Here is a 26,968-nt window from a genome sequence, read left to right as displayed (position 1 = left end):
AAAAATAGATAAAAATCTGAAAGTGGGCAAATACTTTTTCACGACACTGTATAAATATGACTAAATAAAAAGCTTGAGATAAAAGTGACAAAAAAAACGACAAAAAAAACAAAACAACACACAAAGAAAAAAACATGATATTTTTGTTACATGCTTGTACAATACATTTTCCCAATGCAATCACTGCAATACAGTTGAAGAATGACGGAAATAAATGAACAAGTTGATCAAAATATAATGATGAAGTAAAAAATAAAATAATAATAATAATAAATAAATAAAAACAGGGCATTGCGTGTTAATAACACGGATTAATCACGATCGCAATGCCAGAGAAAGATGACCATATTAAAGATAACACAGGCTTAACATTATGATTGGTGAAATAAAAAGAGAGGTAAAAGATACCAAACCTGGTGCATGGTAAACAGCTGATGCTTGGGGATAGAGATGACGAGGGGAAGGGGGATAAGAATGATATGTTGTAATGATGATTATAGCAGTGGTGGTCATTTACATTTTAGTCATTTAGCTGACATTCTTATCCAGAGCCACTTACAGGGGCAATTAGGGTTAAGTACCAATGGCACACCGACCGATTTTTGTTCATCTAGTGGGCTAAGGGATTCGAACTAGCTACCTTTTGGTTCCTGGCCCAACACTCTAATTGGTAGACTACTTGCAGCCTCCTATTTGATATAATGTAATGATCATAGTGATGATGATGGCAGTGATGATGATGATGATGATAGTAATGCTGAGTGATTGACCGGTTATTAAAAAACGAATTGACCAACGTTTTTTTTTTTTTTCAAATATAAACTATGTAATATACACAACTGGAATATTTTATTATTTCATAGCAATTTCATATTTTTCTATTGATGTTTAGCCAATGTGGAGCTGACAGTATTTTCAATGTTTTAGCAATTGAATGTTCACTATTTTTGGCTTTGAAATATCCATTAAAAAGCTCTGAAATCATTTTAATGTCACTTAATAATTTTAAAAAAATATTAAAAAACAAAAAACGAAAAATGCTCTATAATCAAACCGAAACCAAACCGACCTCAGAAAGCACTCATCGCTCAGCACAAGATTATAGACAGAGAAATAAATGATTCAATATGTGGAAACATTTCATGATGAAGATGATGACAATGACGAAGAGGATGACGTTGATGATGAAGATGATGACGACGACGACAACTGTCAAGAATGACTGAAATGAAGGTAAATACAATTCTGGTGGTAAATCAAGAACAATAACAGTGGTAAAGACGTTGAAGTTGCAGGTCGCTCACGTCATGGTGCTTTGACTTCTGCGAGTCTCCAGCAGGTTTTTTCCTTTCATCTTTTGATGTGGTGATGGTCTCAGGTGCTCCCTTCTTGGGCGAGGCTTTGACTTCTGCTTCCTTTTGAGTTTTGGTGGTGACTTTAGTTTTCTCCTGGCCCTGCTGCTGCTTACCAGACTGCTTGTTGGGTACACTCTGGTTGGGTTTAGGTTGGGTAGGTGCACCCTTAGCAGGAGAGGGTGCACCCTTGCTAGGGGTGGATGCAGCTTTAGTATGGGAGGGTGCGCCCTTGGCTGGGGAGGGCTGGGCAGGACCCTTACTCTGGGTGGTGGGTCCTGTCTGTTTGGCAGGGGAGGGTGCGCTCTTGGCTGGGGAGGGCTGGGCAGGACCCTTACTCTGGGTGGTGGGTCCTGTCTGTTTGGCAGGGTAGGATGCGCCCTTGGCAGGGGAGGGCTGGGCAGGACCCTTACTCTGGGTGGTGGGTCCTGTCTGTTTGGCTGGGGAGGGTTCACCCTTAGCAGGTGAAGGCTGGGCTGTTTTAGCAGGGGAGGGTTGTGCCTTGGCAGGGGACGGTTGAGCAGGCCCCTTGCTTTGGGCGGTGGGCCCTGCCTGTTTGGCAGGGGAGAAAGGAGGGCCACTTACTTGGGCACCCGGTGGTTTCTGTTGCTGTTGAGGACCAGTGGGCCGTAGCCCTGCCTGCTGATTGGGCCCTCTCTGCTGAGCCTGTGGTTGATTGGCTGGAGCCGGGTGCCGTGGGGATCCCATTGGCTGAGGAGCAGGAAGTGGAGTGTCTCCCAGGGCCCCAGACAAAGCTCTCTGGGTCTGGCAGTTCAGGCAGAGCCATTCTTTATTCTGAAACACAGACAGAGCAAAAAGCGACATTTAGAAAACTGCATGGTACAGGATTGTATAAAACCAAACATTGTCTGCAAACTAACGATTATTCCACAACGATCGAAACATTTAAAATATATATATGCTGTTCACATTGATACTCTCCATAGACTTTATCATACCATAGTGAAACATAATGGGGTAGAAGTAGGACGGTGTAAGATGAAAAGAGGTGCTATAATTGTCAAACAAAGTGAAAGTACACTTGAGTAACATTGAGATAGAAGAGGACAGGAATAGCTAGCTGTCTGCACTGCCACTGTGCTCACAGCAGCGCTTACAAATGAAGCATGCCCTCCTCACCGGGAAAAAAAATATGTAAAAACACGACTCCCCCATAAATCAGCTGTCTGGTAGAAGGTTTAGGCTGCTAATTTACACTGCCTCTGCGTCCCAAATGGCACCATATTTCCTATATAGTGTACTTTTTCTGTTCAAAAGTAGTACACTATATATTAATACCAGTCCCACTATGTCCTTCTTCTTTCATATGGCTGTAATATACTGTAGAAACAATGTGGTTAGGCTGAGCAATAAAGTACTGTACAGTGAGACTACAGTGGTGGCAGAGAGCCAAGGCTTTTAACAGGGAGTGTACTGACTCTGAACACAGGGGAGTTGTTTAACATTGACCTTTATGTTGATATGAGAGTCAACACATATGAAGACTGGTTACTCTTGCTAAAAATTGATTCGATAAAGAGGGAGTGATGGAGGGGTATAAAAAAAACTAAAAGCATCTTAGGGTACCATTACTAAATGAAAGAAATAGCCACCCTCTCACACCATAAGGCCAAAGACCAGCATAACAAAGACGGATTAAAAGGATCAGAAATTGTGATAAATTGACCTCCGATTAAAACAAGCCGGCCGTTGGGATAAAGTCTCGGTTCAAGAAAGATGTTCCTTCCTAGATTTTGGGCAAACTATCTAAGATATACCTATGAAGAAGCGTGTTTGAGGTCAGATCAGGTACTTCGAGCAGCAGCCGCAGCCACAGCACAGACAGGTTAGGTCAGAGCTGGCTAAAGGACTCAAACCCCTGTAGTTGTTGAAGTCAACCCTTTCATCTGCATGAGAAGGCTTGGTCACCAGACAATGTGAAGCGCTTTGAAGCACATAGGAGGACGGCCGCTGCATGAATACAAATCAGCACTATGGTTATTAGTGTTGAGACACAGAGACCCAACTGCGATTAGTTCCACAGTCAACTGTTCAGACGTAATCAGCCCTTCACGGAGCAGATAACACTCATCAACAGAGAGTTAGACACAGACTGTCACCCCTCACATTCAATCAACAGCGGGGTTCATCCAAAATGGCACCCTATATCCTATATTCCTATATAGCGCACTCCTTTTTACCTGATTCCTATGGGCCCTGGTCAAATGCAGTTCACTGTTTAAGGAATAGGGTGCCATTTTGGACACAACCAGATAGTCTCCAATGCACTGCCACCACACCTCTATGGAGGTATTGATTATGTCGACATTCTGCCTGAGGGGGGAAAAAAAGGGTGTAAACCCATCGAAGACAGGATATTAGCAGAAACAGATTCCATTTCCGATTAAAAGAGCTGATCAATGAGACAGAACTACGGTGTCCGTATTAGGACAGCCTCAGTCTCAGCGGGAGATATTTTATTCTCAGATCAACGGGAACATTTAAATGCTTCTATTACCAGGTTATGAAAAGCACAATGAGAGATGGTGGCACCATGTTTGTAGCCCAGGGCCCGTATTCACAAAGCGATCCAGGATCAGGCCCCTCCCTCCCTGTCCATGAAATCTTATTCATTGATGATTTAAAAGGCTAAACTGATCCTAGATAGCAGCCATACTCTTCGACGCCTTGTGAAGCTGGGCCCAGAGCCTCAAGGCATGGAGAAATGGCATCTGTGTGTAACGTGTATTTGTTGGCGTCAAGGCGATAACAAATAACCTCATAAACACCTCTGTAGCCGATTACCATCGATACCACTGTACCATAGATCCTATCTTTATACGGTGTCCCTATTAGGACACCCTCCTTTATTGTTATGATGCCGTCTTTAACCTCAGAGGAGGAAATAAAGACTATAACAATAGACTACAGAACAGTCCCACAGCATAAAGCTCATAAAGGGTGTCCTTCTGTAGCTCAGTTGGTAGAGCATGGCGCTTGTAACGCCAGGGTAGTGGGTTCGATCCCCGGGACCACCCATACGTAGAATGTATGCACACATGACTGTAAGTCGCTTTGGATAAAAGCGTCTGCTAAATGGCATATATTATTATTATTATTATTATTAAACGGTCCCATCGTAGAGTGGAGGACACCACTGCTACGCTCCCATAATTCACTGCAGCATACTTTAAATGTCACATGTTAAGCTAAAAATGTGTTCGGATTTTGGTCACACTCCAGAATTGAGTGTGCAGCAGCAGCGTGAGGAATGGCAAGTCACAAGTGAGTTACTCTACCTGCAACCTGCTCCCTGCATAAAATGTGTGGAGATAGCGTGTTTATGTTACAAGGAGGGAGGAGATAAGGAAATAGAATTGATCATGAAAAAAAGAGAGGGAACGAGCAAACTAAAAGTGCCACATTCAAGGGAAATAATTTAGTCACTTTGTCTGTGTGTCTGGGCCATGGGCCCTGGAGGCTCCTGACTAACAGAATGATATGGACGTTAATCTGAGGGCCCCAAAGAACAGCGGTTGACAGGTACAGTCTCTCCAGCGATAAGGCCTGGGAGTGCCACTCTCGCCACTACTCAGCTCCTCTGCCTTGGCCTTCTCATCTGATGAAAGTGAATCAGTGAATGTATTGGAGTTTCGTATGATTGTGTAAATACAACAGTGCGGGGGTATGCGCCTGCTTTTTGGGGTGTCAGTGTGTGCAAGGGTTTATCAGTCAATGTACACCTGTATTGTAAATGTGCAAGTGTGAGACTGTGCTGTAGGTGCATGAACAGTGATTGTTAACAGGTTAGAGCTGTGTCAACCTCAGTCCCAGAAAAATAATTGCAGGCGCATAGAACCTGTGAAAACCGCACAACAAAGCGGGACTTGAAAGGGGTGTGGTTGATGTCGAGGCAGGAGAGGGGGCGAGCCTGCTACAGCCGTATTAGATGGGACTTTGAAATATGGCGAAAATCGCCAATCACAATAAACGTTCGATCACAACGGCCATATTGTTTTTTTGGGAAGCCCAATCGAGTTCGGGGGCGTACAAAGCACGTATGTGAAAGCTATTTCTAAGATGCATACTTTGCATCACTTGCGCTGCTCGCTCATTGAAGTCCACAATGTCGGCAGGATGTTCTAAGGGTTATGCTGGATGGTGAATGGACAGAGAGATCAGCCAATTAAAACCAGCGGTTGTTTCGTCCGCTCCTGCCATAGACTTCCAGTCAAGTCCTCGTTCTGAGGCGCTATGAAACCCGACGGTTCGAGAGAGCCGGCTGGTGGACAAGATTAGAGCTGTGTGTGTGTGTGTGTGTGTGTGTGTGTGTGTGTGTGTGTGTGTGTGTGTGTGTGTGTGTGTGTGTGTGTGTGTGTGTGTGTGTGTGTGTGTGTGTGTGTGTGTGTGTGTGATTCCTTGCTTGTGTTCTCCAGTCTAGGCTCATTAGTAACCCAGTGTGCCCCCATGGGGGGTGCTCTGCTTTGGTTGTGTAACAACATGAGGTGCAGAAACACTGAGTTGTACCTGAGCACCCCACACACACACACACACACACACACACACACACACACACACACACACACACACACACACACGCGCACACGCGCACACACGCCGTTCTCTCAAACATATCTGGCACACCTTTCCAAACACACCGAGACTCACACATTTAGTAGAGGGATACCGATGGATGTTAAAATCTAACAGCGCTACATGAACGGGAATCAAGAAGCGCCGGCAAGGAGCACGTTCACTGTGTTCGGAGATGACCGCACACACCAAATGATGCAGATTGAGCGCATCCATCTTCCTGCCAATCAGAATATAGTCGACCATAAAACAATAATTGCACAAAACCACCTAGCTAGCTAACCGAAACAAATCCAACTGTTACTAGACATAGGTTATTCATGTGAACTGCACAGATAGGACGAGCCTATTAATGATGATAGCCTAAACTAAGCCTAACCTATACCTCCTAATAATGGTGATAGTTACAGCATGTTTCCCATGGTTGGTAATGGTTTAATTAGGGACTGTGTGCAACATGGCTGCTAATGATCTAGGCAGAGACATCATTTAGACACGATGTATAGAACCATTAGAGTTATGAAAAGAAACACGACACCAGCATTATGCTGTTCCCAACTGCCATGTGTGCAGTGTCCATATCAGGACACCTAACAGAAACTGGATAATCAGTCGATGACGTTACGGAGCTGGGAAACAGTTCTGATGTTAGCCAATTGTATGGTGTCCATATTAGGACAGCCTGAGACTCATAATATGGACACCGTACATTTGGCTTCCGTCAGATCTAGAGATTTTTAGAGCGCATTTTGATCTAAGTGGGCAGTTGGAAAATGCCATTTTCTCCAGCTGGGAAGGAGATGAAAAAAAGGATGTTGTCAAAGGTTTGGCGAGAGAGAGAGGGGAAAAATGAACGAGTCTGTACTTTTCAAGGACGAAGCTAACATATCCCTGCACACGGCTCTTGTAATACTGAAGGTCTATTAGCCACTCACAACAATAGCCACCAAGCCTGACCAATCAACATATCTGATACAGAATCCGAAAGTGCCTACCCTATTCCCTATGTAGTGTACCGTGTAGTGTACCGTGCTCTGGTCAAAAGCAGTGCACTACATAGGGTATAGCGTGCCATTTCAGACGCATCCCACCAGCAAACACAATCAAATGGCCAACAACACAACCAAGGGGAGAGATGGAGGGGGTTATAGGTCATCCTGTATTACATAAGCAGCAGAGAGTATCTCGAACCACAGCACCCTGTGAGCCAGATAATGCCTTCACCAATTCTGCCCAAATCCCACTGAAACAAAATGTAAACGCAACATGTAACCTTTTCAAAGATTTTGCGGAGTTACAGATCATGTAAGGAAATCAGTCAATTGAAATAAACTCATTAGGTCCTAATCTATGGATTTGACACGACTGGGAATACAGATATGCATCTGTGCATTCTAATTGCCATCGATAAAATGCAACTGTGTTCGTTGTCTGTAGCTTACGCCTGCCCATACCATAACCCCCACCACCATCATGGGGCACTCTGTTCACAATACTGACATCAGCAAACCGCTCGACCACACAACGCCACACACTTGGTATGCGGTTGTGAGGCCAGTTGGACGTACTGCCAAATTGTCTAAAACAACGTTGGATGGCGGCTTATGGTAGAGAAATGTACATTCAATTCTCTGGCAAGAGCTTTGGTGGACATTCCTCCAGTCAGCATGTCAATTGCCCACACCCTCGAAACTTGAGACATCTGTGGCATTGTGTTGTGTGACAAAACTGAACATTTTAGAGTGGTTTTTTGTCACCAGCACAAGGCGCACCTGTGCAATGATCATGCTGTTTTTTCAATTCGATTGAAATAAGCATTTTGTGCATATGGAAAATGTCTGGGATCTTTTATTTCAACTCATGAAACATGGCACCAATACTTTACATGTTGCGTTTATATTTTTGGTCAATGTAGTTGGCTGTTGAAGTGAGAAGGCGAGGGAGTCATTGGCATGCCAAACAAACGAAACGCGCTTTGTCTTTTTCTCTCCCTCAAGTGCTCTACTGAGGAGCTAAATATAAACAGGTGCAGGCAGGGCTCTCAGAACTAACCATCTGTGCAGTTTGCATTTACGTGGAAAACCTAAATGAGATGGAAAATGTGGAATATGGTCAGAGAGTGCATGTGATGGGTTTGTGTTGGTGTGGGTGTGAGGCGGAAAAAGGGGGCATGTACATATTTAGAATAATATACATTACACACTCAGGAGCACACACCCATACATGCATATTCAGACCCCACACACATACATGCATATTCAGACCCCAAACACATACATGCATATTCAGACCCCACACACATACATGCATATTCAGACCCCACACCCATACATGCATATTCAGACCCCACACCCATACATGCATATTCAGACTCCACACCCATACATGCATATTCAGACTCCTCAACCATACATGCATATTCAGACTCCATACCCATACATGCATATTCAGACTCCACACCCATACATGCATATTCAGACCCCTCAACCATACATGCATATTCAGACTCCACACCCTTACATGCATATTCAGACTCCACACCCATACATGCATATTCAGACTCCACACCCTTACATGCATATTCAGACTCCACACCCTTACATGCATATTCAGACTCCACACCCTTACATGCATATTCAGACTCCACACCCATACATGCATATTCAGACTCCCACACACATACATGCATATTCAGACTCCACACACATACATGCATATTCAGACTCCACACCCATACATGCATATTCAGACTCCACACCCTTACATGCATATTCAGACTCCACACCCTTACATGCATATTCAGACCCCACACCCTTACATGCATATTCAGACTCCACACCCTTACATGCATATTCAGACTCCACACCCTTACATGCATATTCAGACTCCACACCCTTACATGCATATTCAGACTCCACACCCATACATGCATATTCAGACTCCACACCCATCCATACATGCATATTCAGACCCCATGCACACCCATACATGCATATTCAGACTCCACACCCTTACATGCATATTCAGACTCCACACCCATGCATATTCAGACTCCACACCCATACATGCATATTCAGACCCCACACCCTTACATGCATATTCAGACTCCACACCCATACATGCATATTCATGCATATTCAGACTCCACACCCATACATGCATATTCAGACTCCACACCCATCCATACATGCATATTCAGACCCCACACCCATACATGCATATTCAGACTTACATGCATATTCAGACTCCACACCCATCCATACATGCATATTCAGACCCCACACCCATCCATCCACACCAATACATGCATATTCAGACCCCACACCCATACATGCATATTCAGACTCCACACCCATCCATACATGCATAGTCAGACCCCACACCGATTCATGCATATTCAGACTCCACACCAATACATGCATATTCAGACTCCACACCCATCCATACATGCATTTTCAGACTCCACACCCATACATGCATATTCAGACTCCACACCCATACATGCATATTCAGACTCCACACCAATACATGCATATTCAGACCCCACACCCATAAATGCATATTCAGACTCCACACCCATCCATACATGCATATTCAGACCCCACACCGATTCATGCATATTCAGACTCCACACCAATACATGCATATTCAGACTCCACACCCATCCATACATGCATTTTCAGACTCCACACCCATACATGCATATTCAGACTCCACACCCTTACATGCATATTCAGACTCCACACCCATACATGCATATTCAGACTCCACACCCTTACATGCATATTCAGACTCCACACCCATACATGCATATTCAGACTCCACACCCATACATGCATATTCAGACTCCACACCCATACATGCATATTCAGACTCCACACCCATACATGCATATTCAGACTCCACACCCATACATGCATATTCAGACTCCACACCCTTACATGCATATTCAGACTCCACACCCATACATGCATATTCGGACTCACTCAACCATCCTAACACAGTAACATGGCACACAAACATGTGAAGAAGTTGGCCTGAGGAGAGCGTGTGTGTGTGTGTGTGTGTGTGTGTGTGTGTGTGTGTGTGTGTGTGTGTGTGTGTGTGTGTGTGTGTGTGTGTGTGTGTGTGTGTGTGTGTGTGTGTGTGTGTCCCTGTGTACTGAAATGTCAGCTGGTTGACCCCCATCCATCAACTACAGGCTTATCAATGGCTGACACCCAAACAGCAGGAAGTCCCTTTTGCCTTTTGGGCGGCTGCGTTCATAAAGAGGATGCTAATGTAAAATGCTAATATGAGATGCTAATAAGCGTTTGAGCAGCTCGCTTCCTGTCACACGTTTGTGCTGCCAAATGTCCCCCTCTCTTGCTCTTTTACTGAATCAGCATAATATCACTGTGTTGGAGACAGAGGGGGAAAGAGGGTAGAGAGAGACACACACACACAGAGATAAGAGAGAAAACGAGATAAAGAGAGACAGAGAGAGAGAAAGGAGAGTGAGAGAGAGAGAAAGAGGATAGAAAGTGAAAGAGAGAGAAAATAGAGAAATAAAATAAAGAGGAGAAAGAGAGAGGGGGAGAACATAGCCAAACCAGAGGGCTGAGAAGGGAAAGGAGAGTTGTTTATGTAGAGAGTGCTTTGGCTTTTACAGCAGTGTAAATCTCACACACACACACACACACACACACACACACACACACACACACACACACACACACACACACACACACACACACACACACACACACACACACACACACACACACACACACACACACACACACAATCAGTCCCTGTGTAGAAGGATAATAGGTCCCATTTAGGACATTGCACCTTTGGGCTTCTGAGACATCCAGACATTTCTAGAACCTGTAAACACTTCCCCCAGAACAAAGTACAGATTACTGCCCACTGTGAATGACCGCCCCTCTCCTCACCTCTTTCTGTCTCTCTCCCATCCCTCCTCCCTCCTCTCTCCTCTCCCCTCCCCTCCCCTCCTCTCCTCTCCCCTCTCCCAAACGCACAGTCTGGACAAGACTAACACCAGCCTGCAACAACCTCATGAAATCGATGCAAAAACAGATTAGGATTTGTAAGCAAGAGAAGGATGATTATGAAGCCAGTAATGTAAGGATGACAATGGGTCACTAGATAAGCGCCCCCCATAGGATAGGATGCTGTGTTGCTACAGAAAGTCTATGTCAATGGATGATGGCCTGGGTTTACAGGAAGAAGTAGCAAACTGAGACACACACACACACACACAAATACACACCCTACCACCCTCCACACACACACACACACACACACACACACACACAAAACAACACAGATGGTGCTGCCTGTCATACTGTGTGTTAGAGCGACGTCCAATAACAACAAAGGCAGTTCCAGGCATTAGAGCACCATAAACACTCCGCCGGTTCACAAAGGACGACGACGACTGTGGAAAGCAACGGAGTCATGTCTGTGCCGTTTAACGTGAGGCTACATCGCTACCGGAACGAATTGTGTCGCGTACATAACGGCACCCACGTCAAAGAGCCCAACCTACTCAATCACACCCACACAGACGTATCTTTGTGCGTGCGCACCCCTGCACGTGCGCGTATGTGCGCGCTTGCCCGCATATGTGCGTGTGTTTCTCATTTGCGTCGGTGTCGTGTGCGGGGTGGGCTATCTCAGCTCGTCAGTGAGATGATCTCGTTAGTGAGATGATCTCGTTAGTGAGTTGTTAACCTCATTAAGCAGCGGGGGGGTGTAGCAGCACAGGTCAGCTCATTAGAAAGCAATAGGCCCTCGAACACAATAGCACACACCCTTCCCGTTACAGTACCCTGGCTTTACGCGGTGTGAAAATATAGTAGTGCACTACATCGGCAGGGAGTAGGGGGACATTTGGGACGCACCCTCTGGTGAGGTGGGGTGAAGAGCAGGAGGAGGGATACTGGGACAGAAACCAGAGAGAGGCCCCCCAGGCCTCACAACACGTAAATGCTGCATCGCCCAGATACAGGTAGCAGACCAGCCTGTTTCCTGGTGGTCACTGGTCATAACCTGTCATATGGAAACTGCAGAGGGTAAGCCGAGAGCTGCCTTGAAATGGCTGGTCTAGGATCAGCGACAAAAGAGAGAGAGAGGTGTGTAGGTGTCAGTGTAGGATGAGGGTGGGAGGAGAGATGTAGGCTTCATGAAGCACTTTGTTTTTCCGCAAAGAGATATACACTGAGTGTACAAAACATTATTTACACCTTCCTACTATTGAGTTGCACCCCCCCCTTTTCCCTCAGAACAGCCTCAATTCGTCGGGGCATGGACTCTACAAGGTGTCGAAAGCGTACCACAGGGATGCTGGCCCATGTCGACTCCTCTATGGGTAGAGGTCCTTCCATCCCGGCAGGGTCGGAGTTCAGTCCTTGGGGCCGGAAGAGCTAGTCTTTCCCCGACGGCAATAATCGGGGGTTGAGAACAGCAGGTTATCCAAAGGAAAAAGGTCACCACGATTGATCCCCTCACACTCACAGAGGAACCTGCTTAGTCATTGAACCATTGAGTGCGTGCGTGCGTGCGTGCGTGCGTGCGTGCGTGCGTGCGTGCGTGCGTGCGTTCGCTTGCATGAGTGTCTATGGGTATGGGAACGTGTGTGCCTAAGCATGTTTGTACATGTGTGTTTAAGACAGACAGGGCAGCCCATAACTACCAGAAATGTCATCAGAATGTCACCAGCGAATGTGAAATGATGAAAGTGTGAAGCACAAATGAAGACACTAGGGAAAGGGTACAGGTTGTAGAAGCGTCAACACTTGTCACCTACGGAGGGAGCCAGAGAGGACACAGTCTCATCTTAATCATAGACAAGGAGATCAAGAGAGGCAGGAAGACTGGGAAACACACACAACCATAACACCAATATACAAACGGAAACGCACAGAGACAGACAAAACACGGATACTTACTGTGAGTGACACACACAGATCATCACAAACACACACAGGGGCCTGAGGGCAAACACTTAATGTGTTGTGAAATCTGTTGTGAATGTATTGTAATGTTTTTTTAACTGCCTTAATTTTGCTGGACCCCAGGAAGAGTAGCTGTAATGGGGATCCATAATAAATACAAATACATACACAGACACATAAACACAAAGACACACACAGGCACAGAAATCGCTTGTTGACACATTCTCATATAGAAATGTGAGATTCATACAGATTAGGTGCAAATCAACATTCCTTCATAATGCCTAGAAAAACCGATCAATTTAGTCTATCATAATGATATAATAATCCTACTCAGGCCGGCACAGAATTTGTCACCAAATCTCAAACACACACATCGGATGTGTCTCGAATGGCACACTGTTCCCTATATAGTGCACTACTTTTGACAAGGAACCTATGGGCCCTGGCCGTTCACTATAAGGGAATAGGGTGTCATGGGGACGCCGCCATCTAGGATACTCCTGGCAGAGAATCAGTTCCCAGCAAGACCTTCTCTCCCACATGCTCTCTCTGCTGGGTGTAGGAACACACACTGGGACCATGAAATGTCAGCCGTCATTAAATGCCAAAACACACTCCAGTGGCCAGGAATTTCTCAGGTGGTCATTGTCAATATGTATTCATCTCCTCTTTCTCTCGTTGTCTTGTTCTCTCTCTCTCTCTCTCTCTCTCTCTCTCTCTCTCTCTCTCTCTCTCTCTCTCTCACACACACACACACACACACACACACACACACACACACATAAACTCTCCCTCTTTTTCTCTCTCTCTCTCTCTCTCTCTCTCTCTCTCTCTCTCTCTCTCTCTCTCTCTCTCTCTCTCTCTCTCTCTCTCTCTCTCTCTCTCTCTCTCTCTCTCTCTCTCTCTCTCTCTCTCTCTCTCTCTCTCTCTCTCTCTCTCACACACACACTCTCCCTCTCTGTCACACACATACACATAAACTCTCCCTCTTTTTCTCCTCTCACTCTCCCTCTCTCTTTCTCTCTCTCACTTCACACCTCTGGCCCCGCTCCTCATATCTTTCTGTCACTTGTCACTCACAAAAGTGCTCGCTTGACAGCTATTAATAACCACTTTCACCCCACTCAAACAGCTTTGTTCTTTATTCCCCTGAGTTTCCTACAACAGCATTTTTAAAACCTCTCCTCGGGGACCCCCAGCCGTTACATGTATTTGAACAGTTCCAGAGCTAGCACACCTGATTCAACCTGTCAACTAATCATCAAGCCCTTGACTAGGTGAATCAGGTGTGCTAGTTCAGGGCAACAACAAAATTATGAAACGCCTAGGGTTCCCCTAGGAGAAACGCCTAGGGATTGAAAAGCACTGGCCTACAGCATGCCCTCTTTAAGGCACTATTGACGAGTTAGCTGGGAACATCGCAAAAACGAGGCGGGAGCTTCAATGGGCCAGAAGGCCGTGTGTTGTTGTGATTCCGGCTGGCCAGATAGCTAGCAACAACGACAAGAAAATGCCATGTGGGGAATCGTAAGTGGCTCGTTTCAGTTAGTTTTAGCTCGTTTTTGATACATTGTCTTGTTTTGAGGTGTTTTCACTGATGTCACATCTATGCTACTGGCTCAAATTTGCTTGCTAGCTAACCAACCACTGTAACAATGTATTTGAGAGACTCATTGCGCAACTTTATTTCGGTTTTCAATTATTTATGTTTTCAAACGAAAAAAAAGTTGACATTTTGTCAACAGTTTAAGCCAACCCCCGTCTGTTTTGACCCATAGCTGCGCACGCGTTGGTTTTTGTTGCTAAACAACCAACCCGTCTATGTAATGCACAGGTCAAAAGTAGTGCATTACATAGGGAATAGTGTACCATTTGGAACGCAGCCTGGCCAGGGGACCGTGTCTAACCTGTCCTGTCCTAACCTTCACCGTAAAAAAACAACAAACAAACAACTGTGATTGAGTGCCTACTGTAGGATGATTAATAAACAAAGATGGAGGTCATCATTAGTACACAGCGTAGTAGCTGGTCATCATAATGATGCTGCTCAGTAGAGGAGAAGCAGCCAGGTGATACTAAATGGCTGGCGTTGAACAGTGAAGGTTAGTGTGGCCCAGGGTCACTGTGAATTATTAACGTCAGCAGAGCAGGGGGCCCCACTGCCAGCCAGGTGAGACTGGGTGAGCCTTAGGGTACTGGGGAAATGTGTCACACACACACACATGGGCACACATACAGGCAGATAGACGCACGTATACACACACACGGACGCACGTATACACACACATGCACACACACACACACACGCACACACACAGAGCGGACTCAGCAAACAGTGGGATCCTATCACTACTCTTTCATCACAATAGTAGTATTCAGCAGTAGAGGCCCCTGAGTGGAGGAAGGGGAGGACCGTCCTCAGTGAATTTCCTAAAAATAAAGATGGTAAAACATTTAAAAAGTTATCATATTAGACAAAACTATACGACATATAATCACGTCACCAATTGAATCACACTATTTTGCAAAACCTAGTAGGCTTATGCTCCTCACCACCATCCATAGACTATCAGAGCGCTTGCAGCATGAACTGACATGTTGTCCACCCAATCAGAGGGTCAGAGAATGAATCTGGTGCTGAAAGCATAAACCACAGCTAGCTAGCACTGCAGTGCATAAAATGTGGTGAGTAGTGGATTCAAAGAGAGAGAAAGACAGTAGTTCAACAGTTTAACAAATGCATTTCTTTCTAAATGAAGGAGAAGCAAGAGAGAGAGTCTTTTATTTCTTACTTTCAGTTTCACTTACTTAGCAAGCAAATGCAGCTAGCTAGGTTAGTCTACTGAAACACCCTGCTCAAACACAGGGATGGTATGTTAGCTAGCTGGCTATGACTTTCCAACACAGCACTGGAACACTTCCAAGGTAAGCTTTTGGTTTTACTAATTTATTGCCACCGGGGCCCGCCAGTGTAACTGCTTGCTGACTGTACACTGTAACGTTACTGCATGATTGTAGCGGGTTACAAAACACCTTAGTTCTATTAGCTATGCTGACTATGACATTACTTTAGTGACAAAGATGTAGGTTGTGTGCAGAGGTTTGGCTTGGAAAGGTTTTTTCACCTGGTCACAAACAGCTGATGTGTTGTGCACTGAAGTCCACAAGTGAAGGGAAGAGGTGAAGGGAGGAGAGCGCATTGATGGGAGAAGGAATACAACGTGGCTGCTATGAAAGTGAACTGTGCCTACACATGATCAGGGGTGTATTCATTCCGCCGATTCCGTAGAAAAACGTTTCCTAAACAGAAGCAAACAGAACAAAACGGGGATAAACACACCTGAATTTGTCCAAAATAAACTATTGTTTGTAACTCTTGGACTAATGATTGCACCCTATATCAGGTAGATTCAGGCAAGAGTGTGCAAGGCGGTATTGAACGTAACTGTCCATGTGTCACTGTCTGTCACCTCAAATGTTTCTCTCGACCTGTGTGCACCTAAAGTCGGAGGTTTACATACACCTTAGCCAAATACATTTTAACTCAGTTTTTCACAATTCTTGACATTTAATCCCAATAAAAATGCTCTGTTTTAGGTCAGTTAGGATCACCACTTTACTTTAAGAATGTGAAATGTCAGAATAATAGTAGAGAGATTGATTCATTTCAGCTTTTATTTCGTTCATCACATTCCCAGTGGGTCATAAGTTTACATGCACTCAATTAGTATTTGGTAGCATTGCCTTTAAATTGTTTAACTTGGGTCAAACATTTTGGTTAACCTTCCACAAGCTTCCCACAATAAGTTGGGTGAATTTTGTCCCATTCCTTCCGACAGAGCTGGTGTAACTGAGTCAAGTTTGTAGACCTCCTTGCTCGCACACACTTTTTCAGATTTTCTATAGGATTGAGGTCAGGGCTTTGTGATGGCCACTCCAATACCTTGACTTTGTTGTCTTTAAGCCATTTTGCCACAACTTTGGAGGTATGCTCTGGGTCATTGTCCATTTGGAAGACCCATTTGTAACCAAGCTTTAACTTCCCGACTGATGTCTTGAGATGTTGCTTCAATATATCCACATAATTTCCCTCCCTCATGATGCCATCTATTTTGTGAAGTGCACTAGTCCCTCCTGCAGCATAGCACCCCAACAACATGATGCTGCCACACCCGTGCTTCACGGTTGGGATGGTGTTCTTCAGCTTGCAAGCCTCCCCCTTTTTCCTCCAAACATAATGATGGTTATTATGGCCAGTTATATTTTTGTCTCATCAGACCAGAGGACATTTCTCCAAAAAGTCTGATCGTTGTCCCCATGTGTAGTTGCAAACCACAGTCTGGCTTTTTTATGACGGTTTTGAAACGGTGGCTTCTTCCTTGCTGAGTGGCCTTTCAGGTTAAGTCGATATAGGACTCGTTTTACTGTGGATATAGATACTTTTGTACCCGTTTCCTCCAGCATCTTCACAAGGTAATTTGCTGTTGTTCTGGGATTGATTTGCACTTTTCGCACCAAAGTACGTTAATCTCTAGGAGACAGAACGCGTCTCCTTCCTGAGTGGTATGACGGCTGCATGGTCCCATGGTGTTTATACTTGTGTACTATTGTTTGTACAGATGAACGTGCTACCTTCAGGCGTTTGTAAATTGCTCCCAAGGATGAATCAGACTTGTGGAGGTCTACAATTTATTTGGAGGTTTTGGCTGATTGCTTTTGATTTTCCCATGATATCAAGCAAAGAGGCACTGAGTTTGAAACTAGGCCTTGAAATACATCCACAGATACACCTCAAATTGACTCAAATTATGTCATTTAGCCTATCAGAAGCTTCTAAAGTCATAACATAATTTTCTGCAATTTTCCAAGCTGTTTAAAGGCACAGTTAACTTAGTGTATGAAAACTTCAGACTGGAATTGTGATACAGTGAATTAAAAGTGAAATAATCTGTCTGTAAACAATTGTTGGAAAAATGACTTGTGTCATGCACAAAGTAGATGTCCTAACCGACTTGCCAAAACTATAGTTTGTTAACAAGACATTTGTGGAGTGGTTGAAAAATGAGTTTTAATGACTTCAACCTAAGTGTATATAAACTTCCGACTTCAACTATACGTGGAAAACTGTCATTCATAGGCTAGGTTGTAGCAACCTCATGATGGGTATAGGGAAGATTTGAGTATCATGTAATAGGCTAAACCCATCACTGTTACATTGAACTGGGTGAATGGAATATGAATGACAGTCATCCAATTGTCCTCCCTCATCTGGTGGTTCTGACCACCACTGGTATTCAGTAACACCCTCACAGCACTTTTCTCCAGTCCCCACGAGGAAAAAGGCTATTTTAGGTTTAAATAGGGTTAGGGTTAGGGGTTAGGTTTAATAGTTAGGCGTAGGTTCTGGGGTTAAGGTTAGGGGTAGGGAAAATAGGATTTTGAATGGGAATTCATCAATCAATCAAGGATAGTAAAACAGACGTGTGTGTGTGTGTGTGTGTGTGTGTGTGTGTGTGTGTGTGTGTGTTAGCTATAAGGTTGCAGCCTGCCACACCCAGTCATGCTGCTTCACACCCAAGCACTAACACAGCCAAGGTCAGGCCGAGTCAGCAGGTATGTGGGTTAATCCCCTGGGACTCCTTCAATGAGCGTCACATGACCAGGGCTGCAGGATTACAGAGGAAATGAAGGATCATCCACTGAGCCAGCCAGAGGGACTGAGCCACAGCTACTGCCAGGCATAGAGATACAGCGCTGCAGATCAGATACTTTACATCTCTCATTGCATACAGTACATGGTCAGATCTATTTGGCCTCACAGGTGATTTGATACATTGATGCAATGATATAAGGGGTTTTTGTGAATGCGTATAGGACAATGAGCATGGTGCATGCAGTGTCAGGGTTGTGGGTTCGATTCCCACTGGGGCAAATCATAAGAAAATGTATGCAGCACTACTGTAAGTCACTGTGGATAAAAGCGTCTACTAAATGGCGTCACTCATAATCATATAACACTGAATATTTATTAGGGCCGGGAATTACCAGGGACCTGACTATATGATATCATCACGATACTTTGGTACCGATACGATATGTACTGCGATTCTCACTATTCTACATGTACTGCGATGCTCACTATTCTACATGTACTGCGATTCTCACTATTCTACATGTACTGCGATGCTCACTATTCTACATGTACTGCGATTCTCACTATTCTACATGTACTGCGATGCTCACTATTCTACACGTACTGCGATGCTCACTATTCTACATGTACTGCGATTTTCACTATTCTACATGTACTGCGATGCTCACTATTCTACATGTACTGCGATTCTCACTATTGTACATGTACTGTGATTCTCACTATTCTACATGTACTGTATATGCCATTTAGCAGACGCTTTTATCCAAAGCGACTTACAGTCATGTGTGCATACATTCTACGTATGGGTGGTCCCGGAATCGAACCCACTACCCTGGCGTTACAAGCGCCATGCTCTACCAACTGAGCTACAGAAGGACCACAACACTGCGATTCTCACTATTCTACATGTACTGCGATTTTCACTATTCTACATGTACTGCGATGCTCACTATTCTACATGTACTGCGATTCTCACTATTCTACATGTACTGCGATTCTCACTATTCTACATGTACTGCGATTCTCACTATTCTACATTTACTGCGATTCTCACTATTCTACATGTACTGCGATTCTCACTATTCTACATGTACTGCGATTCTCACTATTCTACATGTACTGCGATTCTCACTATTCTACATGTACTGCGATTCTCACTATTCTACATGTACTGCGATGCTCACTATTCTACATGTACTGCGATGCTCACTATTCTACATGTACTGCGATTCTCACTATTCTACATGTACTGCGATTCTCACTATTCTACATGTACTGCGATGCTCACTATTCTACATGTATAGCGATTCGACATTGCGATATCTTGTTCCAAACAGATTGTTCACCATATGTCTGCTGCAGAGAGACAAGAGAGAGCCATGAGAAAACACATCTTGATCGTGGAAATAAAAGTGCTGAAAACTATTTGTTGCAGGTACAGCCAGCCTACTAGCGCTAGCGAACACTACCTACAGTAGCAAATACAATCAAAAGTCAAATATCGATATAATACCGTTCAAAGATAATACTGTGATGTGCAATTATATAAATGTTTTTCCCTTACCACTAATATGCATATCATTAATGTACCTGTGTTGTGAACCGTTCATTAACTTTCTCCTTTAGAGGACTGCAGAAGGAGCACTAATGTGTACAAACAACTTAGTTACTTAGGTGTTTAGGGTGGGGGGTGGGGGGGGATCACCTGACATCACTTCCTATCTCTCCGCTAATCGGAGTGATGGATGGAATGCTCCGACAGTTACGGTAGTTTTTAATATAGCATTCCAGATCTGGACAGATTGTATCGCTGCGCAGAGCAGGCCTGTATTCACAAACTGTCTCAGAGTAAGAATGCTGATGCTCTAGGATCAGTTTTGTCTTTTAGATTATAATGAATAAGATCCTAGATCAGCACTCCTACTCTGAGCGGTTTTATAAATACAGGACCTGAGCAGACCATCCTCACAAAGGGTTTTCGTGGACAAGCTCTCCATGAATTAACAGCCGTTATCTTTAACTGAATGGCGGTTCTCAAAAGGACACAAACTTTGAGAAAGTGCCCAGTTGGATATTATCCAACATCCCGTGAAGTAGCCATCTGACAGGGCATAATTCCTACAGCAAAAAAAAAAAACACACTTCCATGAACCTTGGACTTTTGCAAAAAATAAACAGCGTATTGACCCTTTTTAATAAAGCCTACACCCATAGAGTATGACACAATTTCTTCAAGCAGAAACAAACTGTCACAGTCAGAGACAGAGTTAGAGTCATGCTGCAGGACAACAGTCTGTCATCGGACATTAACAGTGTGTCTGTGCAGTAACTCTTTCCTGGGGCTTGAAAGGCAGGGTGGAAGTAGGGCCAGGTCATGTTTTTATGCTCTTTATTTACTCCTTCTGTCCATCTGTGTTCGCCTCGGGACTGACAGCACACGGTCTGTCATTCAGAACTGACAGCGCCGTGTCTGTTATTCAGAACTGACAGCGCCGTGTCTGTCATTCAGAACTGACAGCGCCGTGTCTGTCATTCAGAACTGACAGCGCCGTGTCTGTCATTCAGAACTGACAGCGCCGTGTCTGTCATTCAGAACCGACAGCGCCGTGTCTGTCATTCAGAACCGACAGCGCCGTGTCTGTCATTCAGAACCGACAGCGCCGTGTCTGTCATTCAGAACCGGCAGCGCCGTGTCTGTCATTCAGAACTGACAGCGCCGTGTCTGTCATTCAGAGATGACAGCGCCGTGTCTGTCATTCAGAACCGACAGCGCTGTGTGTGTCATTCAGAACCGACAGCGCCGTGTCTGTCATTCAGAACCGACAGCGCCGTGTCTGTCATTCAGAACCGACAGCGCCGTGTCTGTCATTCAGAACCGACAGCGCCGTGTCTGTCATTCAGAACCGACAGCGCTGTGTCTGTCATTCAGAACCGACAGCGCCGTGTCTATCATTCAGAACCGACAGCGCCGTGTCTGTCATTCAGAACCGACAGCGCCGTGTCTATCATTCAGAACCGACAGCGCCGTGTCTGTCATTCAGAACCGACAGCGCCGTGTCTGTCATTCAGAACTGACAGCGCCGTGTCTGTCATTCAAAACTGACAGCACCGTGTCTGTCATTCACCACAGACAGGGCAGGGTTTACAACACAGTGTCTTGACTAACATGACTGTCTAACTCTCAGCACTGACAACTTTGTCCCCGACACAACTGTACATGGATGGGGACGCTTCCACAGCTTGCAGTACAGACACAGCACAGACAGGGTCCCATAGTACTGACATCACTGAAATGGGACAAGACTTGACTAGGGGACCAACATTTCCAGAAATCCTGGTTGGAAGATTCCCACAAACAGGAGGGAATAAGGATTTCTCAAAAACCTGGGAATTTGTAGAACATTTGTGTAATTATGCAACCCTGGACAGGACACACTGAGGATGACCAGTCTGTCTCCTTTTTTCCTTGAAAAAACATGTCTGGATCATGTCTGAAAAACATGTGTTTCCACTATCTACACATTAAACCCCAGTCATCCTCCAGACCAGAGCCCACTCTTCTTCCTGATGTACACAGACCTGGGTTCAAATCATGTTTGCTTTCTTTCAAGGACTTTATCTGCACTTGTAGTCCCAAATATACAAATCTGGCACTACAGGCAGGCTGAATCGAACACTAAAAGTATTTGAGGGAAGCCAAATACTATTGGAATCCAGGTCTAAGTGATGGCGTCGGAAGTGATGGCTGCCGTTTTACAGACTCCAAACCAATTGTGCTATTTTGATTGTTTTTAACTCATTTTGTACATAATGTTGCTGCTACCGTCTATTATGACTAAATAATAATTGGAAAACAAACTGGAACAATCTAAGATTAAGACTATCCTACCAACGGACGTTAAAAATTGTAATATCTTGTGTTTCACCGAGATGTGGCTAATCGACAACACGGATAATATAGACCTGGCTGGCTTCCCCGTGCAGGGGTGTGGGTGTGTGTCTATTTGTCAATACCTGCTGGTGCGCGATGTCTAATATTAAAGAAGTCTTGCTCACCTGAAATAGAATACTTCATGATAAGCTGTAGACCACACTATCCACCAAGAGAGTTGTCGTCCATATTCTTCGTAGCCGTCTATTTACCACCACAAACCGATGCTGGCATGAAGACAGCACTCAACAAGCTGTGTAAGGACATAAGCCAACAAGAAAATGCTCATCCAGAAGTAGCGCTCCTAGTGACTGGGGACTTTAATGCAGGAAAACTTCAATCCGTTTTAACTCATTTCTACCAGCATGTAACATGTGCAACCAGAGGGGAAAAAAACTAGACCACCTTTACTCCACACATAAAGACACATATAAGCTCTCCCTCGCCCTCCATTTGGCAAATCGGTCCAAAAATCGATCCTCCTGATTCCTGCTTACAAGCAAAAGCTAAAGCAGGAAATACCAGTGACTCGCTCAATATGGAAGTGATCAGATAACACGGATGCAGCGCTACAGTACTGTTTTGCTAGCACAGACTGCAATATGTTCCGGGATTCATCTAATGACATTGAGGAGTATACCACCTCAGTCACCTGCTTCATCAATAAGTGCATCAACGACGTCGTCCCCACAGTGACCGAACTTACATATCCCAACCAGAAGCCATGGACTACAGGCAACATCCGCATCAAGCTAAAGCTGCAGCTTTCAAGGATCAGGACACTAATCCGGATGCTTATAAGAAATCCTGCTACGCCCTCAGACGAACCATCAAACAAGCAAAGCGTCAATACTGGACTAATATTGAATCCTACTACACCGGCTCGGACACTCGACGGATGTGGCAGGGCTTGAAAACTATTACGGACCACAAAGGGAAACCTAGCTGCGAGCTACCCAGTGATGTGAGCCTACCAGACGAGCTAAATTCCTTTTATGCTCGCTTTGATGCAAGAAACACTGTAGAATGCATGAGAGCACCAGCTGTTCCGGACGACTGTGTGATCACACTCTCCGTAGCTGATGTGAGCAAGACTTTTAAACAGGTCAACATTTACAAAGCCGCGGGGCCAGACGTATTATCAGGACGTGTACTCAAATCATGTGCGGAGAAACTGACCAAATGTCATTACTGACATTTTCAACCTCTTCCTGACCGAGTCTGTATGAACCTACAAGTTTCCAACAGACCACCATAGTCCCTGTGCCCAAGAAAGTGAAGGTAACCAGCCTAAATAATTACCGCACCGCAGCACTCACGTTAGTAGCCATGAAGTGTTTTGAAAGGGTGGTAAATGGCTTACATCAACACCATCATGCCGGAAACCCTAGACCCACTCCAATTCAAATACCCTCCCAACCGATCCACAGATAACACAATCTCAATCGCACTCCACACTGCCCTTTCCCACCGGGACGAAAGGAACTATGTGAGAATACTGTTCATCGCCTATAGCTCAATGTTCAACACCATAGTACCCACAAAGCTCAACACTAAACTAAGGACCCTGGGACTAAACACCTCCCTCTGCAACTGGATCCTGGACTTCCCAGGTGTTAAGGGTAAGCAACAACACATCTGCCACGCTGATCCTCAACACTGGGGCTCCTCAGAGGTGCGTGCTTCGTCCCCTCCTGTACTCCTTGTTCACCCACGACTGCGTGGCCAAGCACGACTCCAACACCACCATTACGTTTGCTGACGACACAACAGTGGTAGGCCTGATCACCAACAATGATGAGACAGCCTATGGGGAGGAGGTCAGAGACCTGTCAGTGTTGTGCCAGGAAAACAACCTCTCCCTCGATGTGAGCAAGACAAAGGAGCCGATCGTGGACTACAGGAAAAGGAGGGCCAAACAGGTCCCCATTAATATCGATGGGGCTGTAGTCCAGTGGGTCGAGAGTTTCAAGTTCCTTGGTGTCTACATCTCCAACAAACTATCATGGTCTAAACACGCCAAGACAGTTGTGAACAGGGCACGACAACACCTTTTCCCCCTCGGGAGACTGAAAGAATTTGGCATGGGTCCCCAGATCCTCAAAACTTTCTACAGCTGCACCATCGAGAGCATCGTGACCGGTTAAAATCATCGCCTGGTATGGCAACGGCTCGGCAATTGACTGCTTCATCAATAATACTAGGCGGTGTCAGAGGAAGGCCCAGAAAATTGTCAAAGACTCAACCACGTCATAGACTATTCTTTCTGATATCGCAAGGCAGGCGGTACAGGAGCGCCAAGTCTCGGGCCGAAAGGCTCCTTAACAGCTTCTAACCCAAAGCTATAAGACTGCTGAACAATTAATCAAATGGCCACCTGGACTATTTACATTGATACCCGCCCCTTTTTTTAACACTGCTGCTACTTGCTGTTTTTTATATCTATGCATAGTCACTTTACAAATGACCTTGACTAACCTGTAACCCCACACATGACTCGGTACTGGTACCCCCTGTATATAGCCTCATTATTGTTATGTCATTTTCTTGTGTTACTGTTTTATTTTAATTTCATTACTTTAGTCTATTTAGTAAATATACTAAAATATACTAGAAATACTCTATTTCTTGAACTGCATTGTTGGTTAAGAGCTTGTAAGTAAGTATTTCACGGTAAGGTGTTGTGTTCGGCGCATGTGACAAATACAATTTGATTTGATTTTGATACACTGTGTGTCCATTTAATTAGAGAGGAAGGCGAGATCGAGGAAGAGGAGTGCTGAACAGGAGTGTGGGAAGAGCTATTTGTTTCTGGACTGAGTGTTCCAAAAGCCCTCTCTATTTCTACTCGCTCTCTGTTTTCCCTTCTCTCATTAACAACACACAGACTAATACTGTAAACACACGGACACACACAGATCACAACACACACACAGAACATGTTTTCTCTTTATTTCATGCTCTTAGTTTTACGGTCAATCTGTCAAATCTGCTAGTTTGCGGGGAGTATAAGGAGGATGAATTAGTGTTTAATCCCCCCTTGCCACAGAGTCAGGCAGCACACGGCATTATGCACACACTGACACGCGGGGGTCAGCTCAGATAAGTACTGGGGATATCTCACTCTCTGCTCATTCAGTCTTTAACCTCATCTTTACGTGACAAATTAGAAAAAAAGAGAGATCCTCTCCGCCACTCGTTCCCTACTCCTGTCCTCGCCATCACTCTTTCTCTTGCTCTCAGGATGTCTTTTTCAAGTCTAGCAATCCTTCAGTCAGCACATGGGCTGAAGGAGTCCCTTCTAATGGTGGCAAGTCCTGGCCAAAGGGGGGTTGAGAACAATTTATGCTGCCAAATCAAATTGAGGGAGATTTACACACCGGCCAATCAGAATGTGGTGTGATTAAATGCTGACAGAGAGGCCAGGAAGTTCTCAGCAAAGCAATCATCTGTATTAGCAGTATCTATTATCTCAATCATGTGAGTGTGTGTGCGTGTGTGTGTGTGTGTATTTGTTTAACAAAGACGCTCGAATGCTTGACATTCCTACTGAAATGTTGTAGCACCTGTTACCAGAACCTAGGCTATATCACAAATGGAACCCCATTCCCTGACAGACAGACAGACAGACAGACAGACAGACAGACAGACAGACAGACAGACAGACAGACAGACAGACAGACAGACAGACAGACAGACAGACAGACAGACAGACAGACAGACAGACAGACAGACAGACAGACAGACAGACAGACAGACAGACAGACAGACAGACAGACAGACAGACAGACAGACAGACAGACAGACAGACAGACAGACAGACAGACAGACAGACAGACAGACAGACAGACAGACAGACAGACAGACAGACAGACAGACAGACAGACAGACAGACAGACAGACAGACAGACAGACAGACAGACAGACAGACAGCAACATCACACTGATTAATAGAGCAGTCCACATTAGAGCCAGAACAGCAATATAAAAAAACACTGTTGTTCTGACTTCCCAGACACATTGACTCAGTGGCACTCATTAGGGCCTGGATACAGAAACTGGCCTCAATTTAGATTTTTTTTAAATGGAGTCCATCAGGCTCATATTAGAGTCAGAATGGTGGTCCTTTGGGCTTATCTACTGGCAGATCCCAGATCCTGGGCCTAGGGAATGACACAACAGGCAAAGGAATATCTTACGGCTGAAATTAGAACCAACATGGTGGCTATTCGGGCCAACTGCATCCAAGATGGTGGCTCTGTTGGTTCGTGCTCATTCGCGCTAATTTCTGAGCCTAGCTGCGAGGTCAGATTGGACACTAAGGGTTCATTAAACGAGTGAGTGAAAGTGAGGGGCACCTACCCAGGGTTCAAAGGTCAAACTCTAACCTGTGGTCCAGGAAGCTAACGTCAGATACCAAAATACACCACTCCTCACCAGCGGGCAAAGCAGAATGAAATGACATCATAGTGAT

The 26,968-nt window shown here is 44.9% G+C and overlaps 1 protein-coding gene across 2 annotated transcripts in view; it reads right to left on the bottom strand.

The window, feature by feature from the left end:
• The window catches only part of LOC118389055 (protein bassoon-like), a 125,191-nt gene that overhangs the window by 41,983 nt on the left and 56,240 nt on the right, over positions 1–26,968 (bottom strand). Inside the window, exon 4 of one of the 2 annotated variants that reach the window (XM_052527358.1) lies at positions 1,305–2,147. In XM_052527358.1, the coding sequence (XP_052383318.1) occupies positions 1,305–2,147 (843 nt within the window). The remainder of the gene's footprint in view (positions 1–1,304; positions 2,148–26,968) is intronic. The other variant, XM_052527359.1, reaches the window with a different exon arrangement.

This window comes from Oncorhynchus keta, chromosome 10 (assembly GCF_023373465.1).
Source record: "Oncorhynchus keta strain PuntledgeMale-10-30-2019 chromosome 10, Oket_V2, whole genome shotgun sequence".
In the NCBI taxonomy this organism is placed as follows: domain Eukaryota; kingdom Metazoa; phylum Chordata; class Actinopteri; order Salmoniformes; family Salmonidae; genus Oncorhynchus; species Oncorhynchus keta.
Note: the sequence above shows the minus strand (reverse complement) of the source record. Positions and strands in the feature narration are given on the sequence as shown.